The sequence below is a fragment of the Protomyctophum parallelum genome, assembly GCF_964188405.1.
Source record: "Protomyctophum parallelum genome assembly, chromosome: 5".
Lineage (NCBI taxonomy): Eukaryota > Metazoa > Chordata > Actinopteri > Myctophiformes > Myctophidae > Protomyctophum > Protomyctophum parallelum.
The window spans coordinates 22,787,483-22,810,002 of record NC_139702.1 but is presented as its reverse complement, the minus strand read 5'-3'; the positions used below and the strand labels follow the sequence as shown (position 1 = coordinate 22,810,002).

The following is a 22,520-nucleotide window of genomic DNA, read 5'->3' as shown; positions in this document are numbered from 1 at the left end:
TGTTCAAGTAATGTAAATAAATATACACTGAATACAGCTAACCTACTGTAGAAATGAATCAATGTTTTATATTAAAAAATATATAACATTTCTGAATTTTTTAACACAACTACAAACTCCAGACTGGTTTTATAGTTATTTTCTATACAACCTCTTCCCCAATAAGCCTTGAATCAAGACACAATCTTTATAACCTTTTTGTTAACAAATTACATTCAATTATGTCTGCTTTTAAGTTGTTTCATTAGCACCACAAGCAATCCAATTCATGGTTTCAATATGTACATAAAGAGCTGAACTACTGGAACAACTACTGTTCCTCACATCACTTGGCAAGCAAGACGAGCAACGTGTGTATGCACACACAGACCCACATGTTATCATTAGACTGGCACTTTTAATTTGATTGTTTTAACAAATAAACATTTCAAGCAGATCATGCTTTAACAAATAAACATTCAGGCAGATTGTATAAAACCAAAGCAACCGACCAGTGCCTTGCCCATGGCCTGAAATGAATCGAACATTCCCTTCTTTTTGTTTATGCCAATAAATAGAAAATTCATTTGTATTTGGTCCTAATGCAAACATATAAGTATTATTACTCTCACAGGCATATTATTGTGGTTCAAATCATTCAAATGCACACATTTCAAAAGGCACTGTACTGTACATTCCTAAAGAGGTCAGTGTTAACATTTGTTTGGACGGATTCCTAAAAACTTTGGACAGATGTGATTTCATAGCATGAAAATACACAGCATTTTAAAAAGCTAGCCTATGTTTAACAAATTGGATTTGCTCAAGTATTTTACACCAGATCACTGGTGAGGAAGTAGCTCCCTCCAAAACGTCTCGTGACTCTCGTCTTGGAGGGGGCCAATGACACTTGAAAACATGTTTTCTCTGTTAAGACTGACTACTGCATCAGTACAACCCTGGGCTGTAACGTCTAATCTATGTTTGGGTGACAGAGTAATATATATACTGATTTTGTCAAGCAAGACTTTGTCACAAGCCCCTGAATCGCTAGCCACGCCCATTAAAAATAATATGTTCAGGCCGAGTGTCAGACTACAGTGCAAAAACACAAAATATCCTGTTCAGCCGCTGACAAATTATAATTGCTCATCTTGGGACTATGTCTTAATATGAAATATTCTACAAAGTGAGGACCCACCAGAATAAAGGCCAATGACCCTTGTTTCGACTCGGTAACATGCAGCAAAATTAAAGGCAAACCCAACAAGGTATGGTAGTCGTGTGTGTGTAGTCGAAGATAAGAGCAAGATTTTCACAATTTGGTTGTGGACTGTACCAAGTTATGGTAATATGAAATCTTATGTCACTGGCTTTTCCTCAAGTTATTCAATCTTGAACATTTCTCAGGGATGAGTGGGATGGCATTGACGCTCCTTAAAAACTTACAGGCTCTTCACAGGACATGGATAGGGTTTCCGCTAGGTTTCCACCGTCTGCCGATCCGCTCAAAGTTCAGCCAAATTCAACTTTGACCCCTTCTGCCGCTGAACTTTCAACATGCAGGCTATAGAGCGACGCAGTCCCTCCCCCTTTCAGAACAACGAACGGCCCAGGAAATGAAATGCAATGCATTCTGACCATAGGATTAGTAGTATTTATTTAAAGACGGTTACGCCGCAGACAAAGCCAACTCGGATCGTGACAAATCATGACAATGAACACAATGTTTTGGGCCGATCAAATAATTTATAAGAAGAAAAACGAAACAAATAGTGTTGTCTCCTGCCTTTATTTTCTTCTTTCTAATGATTTGATCGGCCCAAAATATTGTGTTCATTGTCATGATTTGTCACGATCCGAGTTGGCTTTGTCCGCGGCGTAGCCGTCTTTAAATAAATACTTAAAGAAAATCCTATGGTCAGAATGCATTGCATTTCATTTCCTGGGCCGTTCGTTGTTCTGAAAGGGGGAGGGACTGCGCCGCTCTATAGCGAAAGAGTGGGCGGGATAGAATGGTGAATGCACAGAGTAGACTTGGAATTTGGCTACAGAATGAAGTGTGCGATCTACAAGATTGAGCTTCTTCTAGATCTATTAAAAAAATTGGAAATTATAGTAAATCGTTACCTATGACATGCTCGAAATAGGGATGCCAGGTTGGAAGTTGTTAATATGTTCTAGTGCACCCATTTTGGCAAAAATAGCAAGTGTAAATGGTTAAAAGGACAGTCTTATCTTATATATGTATATTTTGATTTAAGGCTCAGGCAATGTGTAAGATTTGTGAATCCACAATCATTCACCAAGGCACAGTTATACATACACATTATTCACTTCCACAAATACTTAGTGACCAAAATAAAATGCCCCTTCAACTATTACTGAAATAATTATGTAATTGAAATTCTACAAAGTGGTTTAGGCACAACAGTGGTAACAAATGAATATACACGTAGTGATTGAACGAGTCTTATTGAGGCAGCGCAGTTAAAACCTTGTGTCTGTTATTGAACAACATGCACATAAGCAGGCTGTGAAGCAGTTGGACAAATTAGTAATATGTACTTCAAAAAATCTTTGTCCGACATTTATTTAATTTTTGGATTTGCTACCTTTTTGGAATTTCTTAAATTCCAATTCTTTGATGTATACTGGATTTTGGGTTTAGCTGATGCGCAACCTCTTTTTCTCATTTAAGTAATGTACTGTATGTTCCATCTCTCCTATGAGCTGATCTTGGGTATTATTTACATCTATTACAGGTATAGTTATTGTAAGGCAACTAGTGGTGCTGGAAACTAATCACCAATATGTTTGTGTTGATATTTCACTCCATTGCCATCTCCTCATCCCTGTTGCACAACACATATACTTTCAGCATTTTCCTCCCATCTGAAAAATATTGACATGAAACAAAAAGTACAAAAACTGATTATAAAAACAAACGTAAATATGCACCATTAAAATATTGAAATGTTGCAGAATATAATTACATTTTTCTTTTTTGTGTAACGTTAAATACATCCAGTGTTGCCAAAACAAATAAAGAACCAAGTCACTCGTCACATTTTTAAATGGGTATATGATCCTCACGAGCCAACCCACCAGAGCCATGTCCATGATGCTTGCATTTGATAGTATTAGAATCTTCTATGGAGTTGACAACAGTCCAGATGTGCTCACTTTGAATGTATGTTCCTTTGTGCCCTTGCAGACACTTTCTTCTTCCCAGAGCACCTCTTTCTAGCCCATCGGCAAATTAGTGAGCTAGTTAGTGCCAGCCTAGACTGAGGATTAAAATGGTTGGGTTGAGTTAAAGTATCAGTGGCCTGGTCCGACACAGGGACAGCACAATTCATATTCACATGGATTCTCTCCAGTTCCTTTGATGTTCAAAAATGGGGCAGAGTTTGTCTTATTATTTAGCCACATGTCCACCTTCTTAAGGGCCCATTGAGACAGGACTGGCGTACCAACTGAGAGCTATACAGGAGCATTACCATAAGCTAGGCTCCAGGTGAGGTTTGTTGGTAACCACTAATTATCCACATGGTTAATATCGTGGTCTATATCATACTTTTCACAGAACTTGCTGGTTAGTGGTAGGCAGGTAAGGTGCTCCAGCCAGTGCCAGTTGATTGGGTGGATGTAAAACCAAACTATGAGCGAGGCGAACAACCCAACATAGACGACCAGAGATATGGCAATGATTATGCGTTTCCGGTACTTGTCAAAAGTCCCGAAGGTGATGTAGGGCAGGAAGGAGAAGGAGAGCAGGAGGCCACTGAGGAAGCCAAAGATGTGGGCGATGTTGTCAATCCAAGGCAGCAGGCCACACAGGAAGAGGAAGAGGACAATGCCCAGAAGTTTCAGAAAAGCCCTCCATGGCTTTGCCAGTATCTGCCAACCTTGGAAAAGCTCTACAAACAGGCATGCGAGGAGGCCGAACTGGGACCCTGCCGGACCCACCTGGAGGGAGAAGAGAAGACAAATGTGGGAGGAAAGAGGGAGACAACAGTCAGAAACTAAGCTCTGATTTATACTTGGCTGCATGGAGTTGCAGCACCCAAAATAGCAGATCTACAACACGTCACAGATACGTTGTGAACTTGTAGTTTGGCCATTTCAGATTTGTGACAAAGTTAGCAAATTAGGTATACATCAGGCTACACAATAATGTGTAGCCAAAACAACTGGAAAGAGGCCTAACATTTTGATTTGAGCTAGGGGCATTAGGTTCATGGTCTGTCTGGAAAAAAATAATTATATATAATTTTATGGAGGGTCAGTAGAGAAAAGCACAACCACAAGTTTTTAGGAGCACTTTTCAATAGGAGTAGAACTGTCGTATTAGCATGTTCCTCTACATGTATTACTCGTCATGGTCAGGTGAAAACAAAAGAAGCAACTGGTAACTTCATGCATATACAGGTAAACTGCAAATGTGAAGTCTCATAAATCTAGTTCTTCTCATCCCAACAAGTTTGTGGAACTTGAAGGCCCTGTGATAACTTGGAACTTACAGCCAGTACAACGCACCTAAAGATACTGCTCTATGTGCTGTGTGTCTGATAATGCTCACAATGGCATGGCAATTTCAATTGTGCAATGACCTTTCATTTGTTGCCTTGGGCAGTTGATGTAAAAGGTTGCAGCAATTACATGAAATTCCTTGAATAAAGCAAGGCCCCCCCTTTAATTTATTAATTTGCTCTTTTTTTTTTTTTTTTTTCAGAAACATGGTTAAAACAATATGTGTCAGCCACATCTCTATTTATTACAAACAGGCCGTTATTTTTCCATTCAACAAGGCGGAAGAGAGTGCACCGTTCCCGACGGCACTGCAATGCCGGGTCGATGCGTGGAGTGAACGGAGCAAGCCCCTTTTTCAACTCCTCAGTCAAAAAATCTGTTTAATATTTAGTCCCCATATAGGGGACATATCAGATATTAAACTGATAAGAACAGATACTACACTTGATCTTAGCCAAAAGGCAGAGAAGCGATTATTATTATTAATTTGCTCTTTGCTCAAGTTCTCCATTTGTACCACCAACCTCGGGTCAAATTTGTGCAGATTAGCCGACGTCAGAGCAGAGCTCAATTGTGACACTTTACGAGGCACGAGGCAGATGGCTAATCTGTCAAGATGCTATACTGTCTGCCACGTGGAGTTGAAGGTACAGTCCTGCACACACCAACCTGGACATGACAGACTGACACCAATGTTAGTTCTGATCAAGTGACTCCCATTGCTTGCACTTAAAGCTCTAGTCCGCAACTTAGTGGTTCTTATGTCAACGAGGAGGTAAATGGTGCATTTATATAGCGCCTTTATCCAAGGCGCTTTACATAGTGCATTACATTCACACACACATTCATACACTGATTGCGGCGGACCCATGCAAGGTACCAACCAGCACATCGGGAGCAATTTGGGGTTCAGTGTCTTGCCCAAGGACACTTCGACATGTAGACAGGAGGAGCCGGGATTCGAACCACCGACCCATGGATCATTGGACGACCTGCTCTACCTCCTGAGCCACAGAGGGCAGTTAACCGTGCATGGTGCTTGATTTCTCCCAAAGAAGCCATTTCTATTATTACCAGGAATAAAGCATGATCATTCTCCGGCTAAACACGTCACAAGAAATTATGAACCCAAGCTTAAAAAGAAATCACACCTGTGTGAACTGAGTGGTGCAATCCCCCCCCCCCCCCCCCCCCCCACTCTCTCTCTCTCTCTCTCTCTCTCTCTCTCTCTCTCATTAGCAGGCAGCAGGCACAGCAATACCCCTCTCTCTGTTTCTGGCGCCCCCTACTGCTATTATTAAGTCACATACTCGTGCTCATGATACATGATACATGATACAGGTACACGGACATTGCTGGTTGTAGGAGTGGTTGCACCACTCAACAAAGCAATGGACCTTTAACTAATAAGAATCAATGGACGGCCTTGCTAATTTCATGATCCAATTTTGCATCATCTTACAGGACATACCCAACCGCTGTGGGTAATGGGTATAATCTTGTGGGAACCAGCCACATAAAACCAGGTGTTTAAACTACCAGGTTACAGTACGTTATCCGCTGTCTACACACGTGCACATAATGAATACAAGAAGACTCACCCCGTTTCAGTTTTTCTCCCAGAATTTTCCCCAGTGAGGGGTGGGAGAGGCTGGACAGCAGACGGCTGGATTTTGAATTTCTCTAACTATAAACTTTCATGACAGCAGACAGCCTAAGTACAAATATAATTTATGAAAAGCTACTACAGTGAAGTCTGTTCACAGAAGTTGTTGTAGGATATGTGGGGATTATCTGACGAGGTACCATTTGAGGGGGCAAAACCTTACATATACTAAATAATACTAAATTGTTTATAGGGTCAATATAAGTAATATAATATAGCCTTTCCACAGGAGTATCTTTTTATATTTTTCCAGTTTTTTCAGTCTTAATTCCCAAACAAGTGTATAAAGAATGGAAAGCTTAAAAAGGGATATTTCACTTTCAAATTAAACTTGAACACATACTTTCAGCATTTTCCTCCCATCTGAAAAATATTGACATTAATATTGACATTAAGTAGTGCTGCAAAAATGCCCACTGTACGAACAGTACAGTCACACTGAAAAAATGAATGTCAAGAGAGCAGGGATCTTTGTGGTGACTCGATGAAAGTGAACTCAGCACAAAGGTATTTGAAGTGCAAACTCTGAACTTTTCTCATGAGATCACTGGGAAGATAAATTTAATTTAATAAATTTCCACAACGTTTAAAAAAAGTGTTAATTTGTTTTCATTTGCCGCTTTCTTTTGTTTTAGGGACTGTTTTTGACAGGGGGGAGGGGGCATTCGAGCATGGGGCTAAATATGTATTTTTTTACAAAATGTTATAGCGATTCTTATTTATTTATCATTTACTATAGTCCTACTAGAAATTACATCTGGCCACAAAAGATCACAGGATCTACTGAATATAAAGGAAGCCTACTGGGGGGAAGCCAAACTGTGTGTCATAGGCTCAATATGTCAGTTTGACACATTCAGTAGATCCCGTGATATTTTGTGTAATTTCCTGGGGTCTAGTAGGACTATAGTAAATAATACAAAAATAAATCTCACAAAAAATATTTCAAATACACTTGACTTTTGTTGGTCTTTACCAAACCCATAGGGAATTTCTTATCTCCCACAGTAATAGGATAATGAACTTAAAAGGCCTCTTTAAGTAGCTTGACGGCCAAGAGTTGCATTTCCCCTGGTTAATCTTGGTATATGTGAAACTGTGTGAACGTGTCAGTGCTAAGGCGTGTAGGATTTCTGGCTCTCGTGTCACAAGACGTGACCTGGCACATGTGACAGATGAGAGTAGAGCCACCATGTGTCACAGAACAATAATATTGTTGTCCTCAAGAACTCCTGGCACTACATTATAGTGTCAGGAGTTCTTGAGGACAACTTATGAGGAGATAGAAGTAAATACGGACATGTATAGTTTAATTTAGATAGACATTTATAAGATTAAGACATGGAGGACAGAGCAATGTCAGGGAACAACGGGAATTTCAATTTTGTGAATAAATCTGGAAAAAGGGTTTACTAAATAGTTCTGATTTTTGAAAACCACACACACACACACACACACACACACACACACACACACACACACACACACACACACACACACACACACACACACACACGTCTCTCACACACACACACACACACACACACACACACACACACACACACACACACAAACACACAAACACAATAAAGATGGGTGTATGCGTGAGGGTGTGTGTGTGTGTGTGTGTGTGTGTGTGTGTGTGTGTGTGTGTGTGTGTGTTAGAGAAAGATCTTTAATCGTTTAAAGGTGAATGATGGGTATTTCCAGTAGATTTTCTTAACACAATCTTATGTCCATTCGGCTATCTTTTCTCTTGCAAACTAAAACTCTCCACAAGAAGTGTCTCTCTAATCTAGATCATTGCCACTGCCACTATGATGGATTTAATTTTCAATACCCAATGATGTATGATGATAAGAGCGCCCCTCACTTCACACAGGTGTGATTCTTTTCTCCAATAAACAAATACAAAAGGTGTGTGTGTGTGTGTGTGTGTGTGTGTGTGTGTGCGTGCGTGCGTGCGTGTGTGTGTGTGTGTGTGTATGAGAGAGTTTGGGGGATTTCCAGACTAGTAAGGGCCAGTCAGGGCTATAATCCTCAGCATCAGCTAACTCCATCCAATAAGTGATTTAAGATGTATGGATCAGAGCCAAGCTAATCTACTGACTGTAAACAGATTGGGATGTGGGTGGCTTCATCGGATTTGAAAAAATAAAACTTTTCCTTTCCATTCTTTTCCAAAAAAAAACAACATCACTCAATTTAAATGATGACAGCTAAGTAGGTACCACAACCACAACCAGAATCCGAATCGGTTTTGTTTTGAGCATCCTTGAACAGTCCTTGTTCTTTCTATACTGCACACAGAAAATGTTTAGTCCAAGGATCAAGGAATGTATGTTTTTGACGAAGGTGAGCAAACACGGCACAATATCTCATATGCCTCATGCAGTACCTCTCTGACAAACTCTCACTCCTAACAGGCTCAACTAGCACCGCAGAGCAGCTGGATGGCCAGAGGAGTGTGTGCCTATATGTACAGTACATGTACTGTGGACAAACGTGGGTCCAACCGACTCGACACCGGGCACTGCACTCCCTGTCGGGGTGTGGAACGTGTGTGTTGAATCTGACCCGAGTTACGTGGATTAGACACGTGCGTACGTACAGAGATTTACAGATAGATTACAAATTTGTGAAACGGTGTGCTGTCTTTTAAATTAACATTGCAGCTCTAAACTTTCACAAGCCTCTCCAACACAGAGCTAACGCAGCTCTGACACAGAATTACCGTATTTCACGGTACAACCAGGCCGCTAGTAGGTTACATACGGAAGCGATTTTGTAACATCACTGATTATCCTTGGTCCATTGGTTAGGCTTCAATGTTGAGGTGCAGACAGACAGACAGGGATATGCACCTGTTCTCTGCTGAACAATCAGCATACATTTTAGGCTTGGCCCTACCCGAAAATGTCGGGTTGGGTATGGTCGGGTTCTGGCAGAATTTGAAAAATCTTACGCACAGGAAAATCCTTAATTTATCCATTTGTGACTCAAAGTTAAATGGACTCCATCGACATTACTGTGTGGTTATTCGTGCTTCACGTACCTCAGCTCTATAGGGCAGGAACAGTGCTGAGGCCAGGTTCCCAGTTATGCCACTAAGGACGTATATGATGGAGATACGGGCCCACCCAGCCAGCTTTTCAAGGTCCCTCAGTATAGTCATCTGGAACACCACTGACACCAGGCAGTGAAAGAGCCTGCACACACACACACACACACACACACACACACACACACACATACAGTACATTGACTTGACAAACCTTTGGGATATTACAAAACTGCAGCTGCAAATGCAGACAGGTACACACTCATACAGTACACAGATAAACTAAAGACATCATCTAGACTAGAGGATGGCATAAAGTAGTTGTGTGCAGTGCACCAATACTACAGTACCTCCACAATACTGTACATATTGTGCACCATACTGTATGTACATGCAGACAGAAATTAGAAAACATTTTATGTATGCACAGTGCACACTCAAATGATGTCCATTGTGTCCCAGTACTGTATACGTCGCAGTGTCCTTCCTTACCCTGCATGGAGGAAAAGTGAGAGCCATAGGCGATAGAACTGATCAGGGACGTCCGGGTTGAGGAATGGTAACAAGCCACACACGTCATCCAGACAGTGCACCTGGGCAAGGACAAATGACCCGATCAAAACCACACACACAAACACATACAGTAGACCACAGTAGACCCAAACAGTGGGTCGGGACCCATATGTGGGTCGCAGACACATTATTATGGGTCCCTGTATTTTTGGTTTTTAATCATTATTTAAAAAAAAGCTAAATGTTTGATGAATGAAAAACAACAAATGCTTAAGGAGTAGTGAAAATATTATAATATATTTTCACTAGTTTGGGTTCCAGGCAAACTTCTCTTTTGGGTCACGGGCTAAAAAGTTTGGGAACCACTGGAGTAGACCATATGTATATGAACACACACAAACACACATGCTGGTTTTGCAGACTTTTGGACTGATATACACATAATTTCCATATCCCCTTACCATAACAAATCTATCCAAAACCCTTCTTACTTTACCCCTCCCCTCACACATATGCCTAAGCATCACCTTTAAAACACTTATGATGCCTAACGCCAGGGCTCCACTGGGCGCGTCTGCGTCGCGTCTGCGTCGCGTCTCCGTCAGTGTCGGGAATGTTCCCTTTTAATCAATGGAGGGTGGCTCCACTGCCCGTGTTGCGTTGCGTTGTGCTGCGTTCGGTGACTCAAAAATTGCCCCGGTTCGTTTTTTGACGCACGCACGCGTCCAGTCATGTATAAAATGTTTTTGCTGACGCGCAGTTTTCAAAAGCCCGCGGTGGAGCACCTCTAGCGTGACGTTGACGTTGTCATGACGCGAGCAGGACGCGATGCAGACGCAACGCGCCCAGTGGAGCCCTGGCGTTAGACGTGTCCACACATCTTCATAATTACACCCGTAGGAGGCCCAGGACATGTGGACACGTCATTAGGTATTTTTAATGGTGTGTGTGTTACAAAACGTAACACACACACACACACACACACACACACACACACACACACACACACACACACACACACACCTGTGAGCAGAGTGTGGCCTCCTCGTGGAAGTAACCATGCATAAAGGTGCAGTATTCTCTGGTAGTGATCTCACACCTGCAAGAAGGTGAGCAGTTCAGTACAACACACTGAAGGTGATACACAACCATGTGCATTGACAGCTGTTTTCTGTCCCCAGTTCAGTACAACACACTGAAGGTGATACACAACCATGTGCATTGACAGCTGTTTTCTGTCCCCAGTTCAGTACAACACACTGAAGGTGATACACAACCATGTGCATTGACAGCTGTTTTCTGTCCCCAGCAGTGTCGATTTCGTCTACTAAAACTATGACGCTGTTCGTGGACTACCTTTTATTCACTGACACAAACTAAATTAAAACGGTGATGTCTAGAACTAAATATATTGACAATTTCGTCAACAAATACATTTAAGTCATTTCTGAAAATTGCAGATCTACAAGCTTGAAAATCTGCTATTTTCAGCATGCAACCACATGTAAAATCAGTCACATTACGGTGGCATCGAGGCCCACCAAACTACATTTTTGCCTTCAAAATCAACATTGAGTCAACAAAAACTAGACAAAAACTAAAAACATTTCAGATGACAAAAATATGACCAAAAGTAAATTAAGTTTTATTCAAAAGACTGACTAAAAAATAAAAAATAAATTGCTGTCAAAATCAACCCTGGTCCCCACCCCGTCTCTCACCTGCCCTTGGTTCCTATGCAGCAGGGTCTGCCCATGATGTTACAGTCCATGTGGCTGAAGCCAGTATGGTTGGCCTTCTCGGGGTGCGTACACAGCTGGGGGGACAGAGCGACTCCATCAATGTTTCAATAGCTTTCAATGTTCAAAATCTTTAAGGTTGCAGTTCACATAGTCATAGATCGATAAAACTGTCGTTTCCAGATGGACACTGATTCTTTCACACACTCTAGTCCACTGTTTCCCAAACAGTGGGTCGAGACCCATTTGTGGGTCACAGACCATTTTTTATGGGTCACGACTCGAGTAACAATGTTCTTTTCCTGCATTAAAAATAATGATTTTATATATATATATATATATATATATATATATATATATATATATATATATATATATATATATATATATATACACACAGTATATATATATATATATATATATATTTTTTTTTAATAAAACATTTTAAATAATTTCATGATTTTTAAAACAAACAAAGCAACAAATACATAATTTAGAAGTAGTGAAAATAGCTGATCTACAAGCTCGCAACATGGAGCGAAGCGACGCATTGTGCGCTTGTAGATTGGCTAGTTTGGTTCACGGGCAAACATCTAGGGTGGGTTCGGAAATAGCGCACTGTGCAATGCAAACTAATAGGCGAGAGTGCTCCGGTGCGGTATTTCTGAACGCGCCCTCAGTCTCTCTTTTGGGTCTCAACCTGAAACTCTTGCTGTTGTGTGGGTCTGTTGTATAAAGGCTGAGTACAGCCATGCATTATACAGAGCATTGCAGTTGCATTAGATGTTTGTGCATAGTGCTAATCTACACAGTCATAAATTATCTGTGCATAAGAGAGTTCACTTAATGTGATAACTAGTAAGGAAAAGTTCTTTTTTTTAAATGAACCACGGCACAGCTGACATAAATTATGCAAAGTGCAGCGGTCTCTCACCGGCCACTTGGTGATGTCATCAGGCCAACTGTGAGGCGGTGCCGAGGCGGGCTCTTCACACACTCTGGTATATAAAACATTGCAAAGTTAAGCAGCTTCATGACTTAAAACACGTTAACATGCTTTTTTGCCTGACACAATCAGTTCAACAGGCATTCATTTGCAGTGGTAACATCTAGTGACTACTACAGAATGTAAGGGTTTTACTTTGGTGATGTAATGGTACAGCACTGAACTAGAGCCGGTACCTGGGGTCCTGATGACAGACAGCGCCAGAGGACCTGACAATGTCCAGTGTCTCATTCTTCCACTTGGTAAAGGTGGCCAGCGACTCCTGCACACAAGCTGTTATTTTAGCATTTAACACAAAATATATTTCTATCGTTATTCGTTTCATCAGTCCAAGTGGAAATAAGATGCCCATAGCAATATCCAATACAGATCTATAAGATGTCCATAGCAATATCCAATACAGATCTATAAGATGTCCATAGCAATATCCAATACATTAGACAAGGAGTATACCCTGGCTGCCAGTAAAGACAGTGGTTCATAGCGTGCCACACTGTGCTATTTTAGAAAAATCGAACGACTGACATAGAAACATAGCTTTTTCAGAAAACTGTCAGGATGTAGACATTTTTAAAATCTGATCTCAGGTCAAAATGGGTAAATTAGGGTAAATTTTCCACCTGGTGCCAATTGCCTAAACTGTAATCCTGGGCGCTACTCTCCCCCTGCCAACCTGGGAAGAGCCCCAAACTGAGCTCATGCTTCCTTCAATGGCATGAGTAGTGCCACCTGACAGGGGTGAGTTTCCCCGGTAGGACGTACAGTAGCGGGTGGAAGGAACACAACATTTTCCACTTTCAATACCCTGTTGCAATTTGTTGTCCATTATTTACATACAGCAAAACAGTGCCACAGTTTTAAATCCTTAACCCATTTTGACCTGAGATCAGATTCTAAAAATGTCTTCTACATCCTGACAGTTTTCTGAAAAAGCTATGTTTCTATGTCAGTCGTTCTTCGATTCTTCAAAAATAGCAGACCTATAAGCTCGTAGTGCGCCACTCGGTGGCGCGCTATGAGCTTGTAGATCTGCTATTTTTCAATAGCTAAAGCATAACATAATGCTAACACCAAAAGGGGATCACGCCCAAAATGGGTTAATGTTACATTGCGTCATTGAGCTGATGTTGGACTATACCTGGGAAGTTTCTACTTAGGAATGTTCTCTGTAACCACTAACCACTGGACAAATCCTCAGTTTAGTTTGAAAATATAAGAATACTGGATGTAAAAACAACCTACCGAGCAGCCAGACCTGAGGGTCTGCACACAACCAGAGTTGTCGTTCTGAACACAGCAGCCCGACTCTCTCTCCAGGTCCTTGGCCCTGGAGATCAGCTCCACCACCTGGCGGTCTCGGCGGATGCACGGAGAGAACTTAGCGCCCAGGTGGATCAAGTCATCCTGAAAGAGGGTGGTGGGGGTTATAAGCAATCCTCAAGGTAAAGCCACAGCCACGCTACAAAAACCCATACATATTTAGAGAGAATGAGACAACCAGGTGCTTTTTTTTAGTAAATGTCCCTTTACTTTTTGTTTCCTACATTGTTTTTAATTACTATTATTTCAAAACATAATGATTTAAAAGAATGTCATGAATTAAAAACAAAATTCAACGAGTTTTCAAAAGAATCCCATGAATACAAATTTTAAAAATCAAAGAAATTCCATGAATTAGAAAGTACTAGAATTAGAAGTACTGAAATTAGCCGATCTACAAGCTTCACAGCGTGGCACGAAGCGACGCATTGTGAGCTTGTAGATTACTAGTTTGGGTCCCGGACTCCCGGGCCAATGTCTAATTTCTCTGTTGGGTCTTGAGCTAAAAACTTTGGGAACCACCGAATTAGAGGATCCAGTCTTTTCTATGCAGTAATTAATGGATCATCATCTCTATCATTAGATATTGCAACTGTATGCATTTTTGAGAAAGATTGCATTTGTGAAGAGGCAAATAATTAAACATTAATGCAAGCAAATGATACAATCAAGCTGAACGATATAGTTAGTACTCACAGAACTAGGGCCAACCCAGAAGTTTTGCTGTTGGATATATTTTACACTTTCATAGATGCCTTTGTTCTTCAGTACCTAGAGGTCAACAGAGAGACACAGGCAACCAAATATGTATGATTAGCAAAATATCTAACAGTGTATATTTTGACAGCAAATTGATTTAGTTTAGTCAGTCTTTTATATACAATTTAATTCAGTTCTAGTCATATCTTAGTAATCTCAAAAGTTGACAAAATATAAGACATCAAATATATTTTGGCAGAGCTTGATGGTTGTCGTAATGGCTTATTTTACACTTGGTTACATGCTGAAAATAGCCGATCTACAAGCTCACGCTCAAGCTTTTTTTGCAGAGCACAGCACCAGAGCACAACCAAAATAATTTAATTGTCTTAGTTAAACTGGATTTCATCTCCACTAGTCCCTACCTAACATTTTGATCTGTTGACGAAATTGTCAGTATATTTAGTCTTAGTCATCGTAGTTTAGTTCAACACCGATATATCTAACCACATTTCTTATCTTGCATTGAACTGGTGCATGCACTTGACATGCAAGTGCTTCTCAGTGGTATTAATCACATTCCACTTTGGCTCAACAATCACGTTTTCACTATAAGCAGTAAAGATATTTAGATTTTTCACGTTAAATGGGTACATTATACATAGTGGAAAAAGGGCAACCCATTGTTTCTCAACAGTTTACATGAGTATGCAAATAAAGAATAAAATAACAAAAATATTCACTCCAGATCTTGTTTGTGGAACAGCAGTGGGTGACTACTACTGGACTACTACGGTTGAACCACAGCAATGCGTGTTATGTCACTAGACGTTTTTGCCAGGCAACACGGTAAAAATGAACCTCGAGTCTCTCATTGATGACTCACCAGATCAGTAGTAGAATGCTGTGCAAACCCAACTGGGGCAAAGCCATATGTACAGCACGCCAGCAGGGTGATTACAACGTGGACAAAGGTGATCCAATAGGTAAAGTAGGGCCTGGTGGGTTAAAGCACAGTGGGGTTCAACTACACTTACAATTACAGTACATCTTTGTCATGTCAATTATGGCCATAATATTAAGGACTTTGCTTAACATACAAAAACTCAAAGTACAGATTTTTTTCTAGCTAATGCCAACAACATACAATATATATTGTCACTTACTGTATAAAGTTATACTTTAAGGGCCATTCACACTGAGCTATACAAATATAGTTTTAAAAATAGTTGGACGGCAAAGTTCACACGAACTATTAAAAAATACAATGATCAACGATAGATATAGTTATCTTTATAGTTATGTCCAGTGTGAACGTCCCTTTATACTTACAGCAGATACAGCTAGCACACAAACACACGCGCGCACGCGCACGCGCACACACACACACACACACACACACACACACACACACACACACACACACACACACACACACACACACACACACACACACACACACACACACACACACACACACACACACACACACACACACACACACACACACACACACACACACACACACACACACACACACACACACACACACACACATACACCCACACACATATCCAACCTGTGACTGTGGAAGTCATCTAGCTGCTTTTGGATGTTGCTGCTGAGACTGCGTCGATAGTGGCGGTTCAGCCACTTGCCCACCACGCCCATCCCATACTGACGTTTTTGCTTGTCAAAGGCAAAGTGCTTCACCTGGGAGGCAATGCGACGGCCTCGACGAGGGTGGCCCTTCTCAAGCACGGCACTCCTTACGACTGTTGGCGTCCTCGGCGTTCGAGATACGTCCTTTCTGGTGGTCGTTGTGAAGTGGTGGTCGTGGGTGATGTGGAGGGAGGAAGAGAGGTGGCATGAAGGAAAGTCAATGGCACAGATGTGACAAAAAGACAGCAAAAGAATGTAGGGTCAAATTCATGGGTCAAAAATGCACGATCTAAGGCTACACCCTGGCCTACCCCTGGGGAGGCCAGGGGGGACTCTCAGGCGCGAGTGCTGGAAAGTTTAGATTAATTAATTAGATTAATTTCGATTAATTAATGCAATTAACAATCAAGACAAAACATTTCTCTTTTTGGTGCACTATATTTCCTCCCCAGCATTATGTTTATTGATCACTGTGTGTAGAAAAACGTTTTTCAAGGAAGCAAATGCAGTTTCCTACATTTTGTGGGGGGTATTTAATGAACACACCTGATGAAGACACAGGCATGATGAAATAGTGGTCAAAACATTGTTCACTTTGACAAGAGTCATAGAGTAGCATGCTGTGATTTATAGAGTTCACCATTTACCCTGCAACAGCACCACGTGTGCATAGCTAATCCATTTAACAGATTATATCATTGAAAAAATATCATCCAAGTTGTATGTAGGCCCTAGTGTATAGCATTTCTTGAACTTCACCCATTGTTTTGTTTTTTTCTTCACTCACAAGCTCAAGTGCTGGTCAGGATGCTCGCTGGGGGCGAAAGAAGCAGACATGGGAGGAGACTCGAACACATCGTCAGCCATAGAGTACTCCTCATGGACATCCATCTGGGAAAGATGGAGGAGAAGAGAGAGAGGAAGTTATTACAGAGAATAGATAGTGAGGGGCGCTAATATATTAAAGTCTAACTCAGATGTGAAAAATTCCAGGCAAAGGTTTTTCCTTGGCCTCTAGGGAGTTGGCATACAAAGTTATCCACAGATCCGTGCAGTTAGAGGTAAAAACACTTTTCGGCCAGTTATAGCGCCACCTTGAGGCTGAGTTGAAATTGTTCATGTGGCATTTCGTCCTCGGCCTAGTGGGAATGTGGGTGCACAATTTCACGGAAATCACGCGATGTGTTCATGATTTGCAGCATTTTGTTTGAAACTGAGCACTCCTGTGAACTTTGGAAGCCAATCTTAACCAATCAGGATGGAGTCTGAGAAATCTGAAAGACCGGTTTGGTTGAATGGCTCTAGAGAGACTGTGTACCAATTTGCGCGATGTTTGGACAAAATCTGTAGGTGTACTGTGCAAAAACTTGTTTTGCACAAAGCGGCCTGCTGGTGGCGCTATAACAGGCCGTTCTGGAAAGTTTGGGGCAGAGGTTCATCGTTGGCATCCAGGGAGTGTGTGTGCAAAATTTGGCATCGACCGGGTTAACGGTGGCCGAGATTAGCTGCTCACGGACATACGGACACACACACACACGGACGGACGGACACACGGACACACGGACGGACGGAGTGCAAAACATACTCTCCCCCCATGCCTTCGGCCTGGTGGAGACAATAAAGAGACAATATGACGTAATGAGGCACATTATGACATACATTTTCCCTTCACTGTCAATGGCGTTTACAAAACAAACATTGAACGACAAACCCTAAACCTATGTATAGGAGGGGCTGGCGCCCCTCAAAACGCAGGGAAAGGGGGGGTCACCTTGTCCGTAATGCAAACCCCTCCATTTGCACCACCCAAAAGTCAGCCACAATACCACATTATTGTAGCACCTTTTCCTGGCCATTCTTCCTCTGCAGTCTCTCTTTTCACTCTCATTCACTCGCTAAACTCAGCTCCTTTTCCTCGTATTCCTCTCCCATCATTTCCAATAAGTCATTTTCTTCCCTCTCATGTTACAATGCTCTAATCAGCTTTAACAGAAGAACGCTGGCAGGCTATATTATGTGTTATGGGGGCTGAGATAAATGTGATTAAGTCACATGAAAAGTGCAGCGGGAGAGACTCAGAGAAACCAGAATACAGACTGTGGCATTTACTCATCATTACCTGTGCCAACTGTTGACAAGGGTTTCACACCTCTCCTATCAGAAATAGAACGTTGAAATCTTATAAGGAGGACATACAAAGAAGGCTGACCTTGCTGAAGAAGATTGACTCTGAGGTGTCCGCTGAGTCCACAGTGTCTTCATCCATCCAGCTGGGCCGGACGAAGCTCCTCCTCGGGTGACTACGACCTGTCTGGGGGCCAGCTAGGCTGTTACGCCCCTGCAACGCACAGACACGTAACATAGAGGTAATGGTACATTGTCCGGTGTCAGTCCAAGAATTGGTATGCACAATGAATCATCAGTAGCTGCAATTAATCGGTAATCGTATAATATAATATTAGCTAAATATAGCTAAATAACACAAATACAAACATAATAGTCCCCACCCACAAACACCCAAATCTACCCTCAGCAGGTTGTTGGCAGCTCGGATGCTCATGCGAGCGACGGACTCCCGCTTGCGTTTGTGGAAGCGGTTGTAACCAGATCGCTGGCTGGTGTAGGAGGACATTGAGCCGACAGCCGGGGCGACTGGACCCCCCTGGGTCACGTGTGGGGTCCGAGGGGGGCGGCCCTCCGTCTCATCTGGGTAGCGGAAGGCCCGACCCCGGGCCAGAGGGTCCACAATCTGCGAGAGAACGGGAGATCAGGAGGAGGAGGAGAGGATAAAGACCCATTTCAGATGATGTGATTATTAACAATTACCAACAAGTACCAACTTGCTCCAATCACTAAACATTGATCGTGGCCAAACACGGTTGCCCCGCTACAAAGTCACAGCAAGACAAGAGTAGAACAGAGAAGAGAAAAAAAAACGCACAACTTCTTATAGATACATGACAGCTGAGGAGGTTACACACATCTAGAGAGATGCACTCTACTACTTACTTATGTGGGTGCATGAGTGTGTATATGATAAGCGAGTGCATATGGTATATGATATGCCTAAGACAGAATGAGGTACACACACCGTTTGTACACGTTTGAGCAAGTGTGTTGGGAGCGTAGATCAATAACAACACTTCTCAGTCTGATGAAGATCATACGACAAAATAATGAAAATATCAGGGAGTGATCTTTGGAGCCATACCATGTTAGCTGTTATGTCTTACCACCAGCCCTCCAGAATACACAATAGCTGACAGTGACAAAAGCATGCAGAGAAAAGGAGAAGAATATAAGAGTTAAGTTAGCAGAAGATGAAGGAAAGCTGGAAAATAAGACGACATGCGTGTTGAGGAGTACAGGAAGTGACATTCAGCTGTGGCGCAGATGCTCCTGCACCATTATGACATCTACATTGTTCATGCCAAGGAGAGCTCATGTCAGCCTCCCTTCTATCACCCTCATTAGTAATTTACACCTTTCGTCCCTCAGCAAGTCTCTTTCTCAGACTCAGTGTGAAGTTTGATTGTTACACTGTAACTCGGACTGGGGAACCACTCAGTTGTTCCCAGTTCTATCCGATAATTAATAGTAGTCACTCTGTGCATTATGTGTGCACCGTGCAAGATATGTACAGAAGGAAAACGATATGCACATTCCCGTTTCAGAAAACGGTGCTGGACCCAAAAAATGACTGAATGAAGAAAAAAGTGGAATGTCCGCACACGATATAGTTCTGCTCCATCTTTTTTATTTCAACCTAAATACAACAACGTTTCGCCGCTCCAACTTGAGAAAGCCCGGAGGGGCGAAACAAAGACGAGGAGCAGAACTATATCGTGTGTGGACATTCCACTTTTTTCTTCATGCACCGTGCAAGGAACCAGTTCACTGGGATAAAAGTTATGTCTTGGGCAAAACGCATGCATCTAATACACTCAGTCTTGTTTGGGTACCATTTCTTGAATCAACATACTGTATAAACATTACTGTGACCATGTAAGATCACTGATGTGTGTGTGTGTATGTGTGTGTGTGTGTGTGTGTACCACACAGCATGGTTTACCTTTGGCATCTTGTGTGCTGCTGGTGAGTCCAGGCCCTGGTCGATGTTGGCCTCAGGCTCTCTGTACTGGGCCTTGAGCTTGCCATAGCGCTGGCTACAGTGGCGCAGGCTCTTCCGCTGCCACTGTTGCTGTTTGGTCTCACAGTCCTCCCCAACACCAAACCACTGGGCTGTATTCCTGTAGCGAAAGGAAAGCCAGAGTTATGCCTAGGCCTGTCACAGTTATTACATAATCACATAATCGCAATTATTTGAGATAATCACAATATTTAATCGTTTCCATGTTCGTTGAAACATTTCCATACATTTTCAAACATAGCAGATCTACAAGCTTACAACACGTCACTTTGTGATGTTGTAGATCAAGTATTTCGCTATTTTTTGTAAAATAAAATATATAATAATAATAATTTAATGTGTCAGTGACATTAATCAAATGTCTTCGAAATGACATTAAATTTGTTAGATTATTTTGATTTATTGGCTATTTAGAAGGAGGGACTGCCCTGTCCCTGTCCATTTAGTTCAATGGATCAGTGGCGCCAACTTTGGAGGTTTTCAACTATTACTTTCAACATTGTGTCATGTTCTCCATTTACATAAAAATCTTACTAAATGTAAGTTCAGTTTCTCTAAATGACATCTAGGCAGTTATCATAACAAACACTAGACTGACATGTGGACAAACGATCTTGACAATCTGGTTTTGATAAGAATCAATAAAAAAAATGTAAGATACTTTTGCACATTGTCAACTATTAATAAGTATAATAAGAGCAAAACTTCCATACTTTTCTAGATCTTCATAAGCCCCCTGCTCACAGTACAGAGTACACACACTACTACTACACCCTCCAACAGTGAACATACTTGCGGATGCTCTGTGAGAGTGAAGTCCGTCTCTTGAAGGCTGCCCTCCTGTCCCCGGCTGCCTGGCCCGTACCGTCGGCTCCATCGCCACCCTCCAACATGGGACTAGCCTCCTGAAGGGTCACGCTCTTCTTCAGAGATGGACGGAGTGACTGTTGGCAGACCAGTTTCAGAAATGACTGTAACATTTTGTTTTTTGTTTTTTGTTTGTTTAATTTTCTATTCTCCTTCGTTAAATGTAATTTGTTTGTTTTGTTTATAGGTTGATTGTTATGCATATCTTCAATAGTATTTTGGAATACGTTGAGATAAGGATAGGCACTAATAAGCTTTAAGCTTCTGCCTATGCCTTTTCGATCACCTAAAAGTAAACTGTTTTTGTGTAATGTCTCCCTCTCAAAAGATCGAAATAAACTATTCATTCATTACAAACATTTCAGGTTGTGGTGCAACAGTTAATTTAACTAATCGACTTAATCCATTAAAGGGAAACAAAATGTTTAATTAGAAAAATGACGATTTTGAAAAGATTCTTTCATATGTTTCTGCTGTTTTTGTTACACAACGTTGTGCAATAACGGATAAAATAGGGTTTATGTAGTTAATCTCAGACTATTGTCGATTATAGAACAATCTATTAGAAGTTACGTGTTGATTTTTGGTTATCGGCCATAACAGCAATTAATTATAACGGATTATCGATTTCGGCCAAAATCAGCACATCCCTATAATATAAAGCATGGATATCATATCAATCTGTAGTGTGAGTTGATTTGTCATTCTGAGTGCAACCGGTTACCATTCAGTGGTTAAGGGAGTCGAACTGCCAAACTGGATTACCAGCCAAGGTGCCTGGACAGCTGAGCCACGGCCCAGGCCAACATCCCACTAGTATTATTTAATTGCAAACTTGTTCTTCTCCCATTGATAGTTTGTGCTGTCAGTTATTGCTGAATGCTTTATTCACAAAGTTACGTCGCGTGCAGCCCGCAGGCTACAGAATTGTTACAGAGTTGTCTCATTTCGTTATGCGAGGTGCCATGACTCCATTATCCTGCCCAGAAGTAACTGCCAGTTGGCAGGGATAATGGTCTTGTCATTGGACCACTAAAGGAACCATAACTGAGCCATATGTTTGGGCTTTACAATGAATTGCACTCTACAGTAAAGCGGGAAAATGGCTATGCTGCCACTTAACCCATTTCGACCGAGACCGATACAAAATGTCATGACAGTTTTCTGAAAAGCCCATGTTTCTAGGGCTTCATCCACACCTACATAAACGTAGCTTTTTCGTTTTCGTTTTTTTAAATCTCTCTGTCCATACGACACGTTTTTTTAAATCTCTCTGTCCATATGACCAATGGCAAGACCCATGCAAAACTCCGTTTACATTG

At 41.6% G+C, this 22,520-nt stretch overlaps 1 protein-coding gene across 1 annotated transcript in view; it reads right to left on the bottom strand.

Moving 5' to 3' along the window:
- Positions 1 to 1,821: 1,821 nt before the first annotated feature.
- LOC310859300 (inactive rhomboid protein 2-like) overlaps positions 1,822 to 22,520 on the bottom strand; it is a 39,016-nt gene continuing 18,317 nt past the window's right edge. The window contains exons 4-19 of the mRNA XM_083765742.1: positions 21,124 to 21,275; positions 20,254 to 20,431; positions 18,709 to 18,930; positions 18,391 to 18,519; positions 16,969 to 17,072; positions 16,099 to 16,329; positions 15,406 to 15,517; positions 14,517 to 14,591; positions 13,743 to 13,904; positions 12,677 to 12,762; positions 12,429 to 12,492; positions 11,477 to 11,571; positions 10,779 to 10,854; positions 9,735 to 9,835; positions 9,237 to 9,390; positions 1,822 to 3,951 (exon numbers count right to left, since the gene is read on the bottom strand). Coding sequence (XP_083621868.1) covers positions 3,520 to 3,951; positions 9,237 to 9,390; positions 9,735 to 9,835; positions 10,779 to 10,854; positions 11,477 to 11,571; positions 12,429 to 12,492; positions 12,677 to 12,762; positions 13,743 to 13,904; positions 14,517 to 14,591; positions 15,406 to 15,517; positions 16,099 to 16,329; positions 16,969 to 17,072; positions 18,391 to 18,519; positions 18,709 to 18,930; positions 20,254 to 20,431; positions 21,124 to 21,275 — 2,373 coding nt within the window. The 3' untranslated portion in view covers positions 1,822 to 3,519. The remainder of the gene's footprint in view (positions 3,952 to 9,236; positions 9,391 to 9,734; positions 9,836 to 10,778; positions 10,855 to 11,476; positions 11,572 to 12,428; positions 12,493 to 12,676; positions 12,763 to 13,742; positions 13,905 to 14,516; positions 14,592 to 15,405; positions 15,518 to 16,098; positions 16,330 to 16,968; positions 17,073 to 18,390; positions 18,520 to 18,708; positions 18,931 to 20,253; positions 20,432 to 21,123; positions 21,276 to 22,520) is intronic.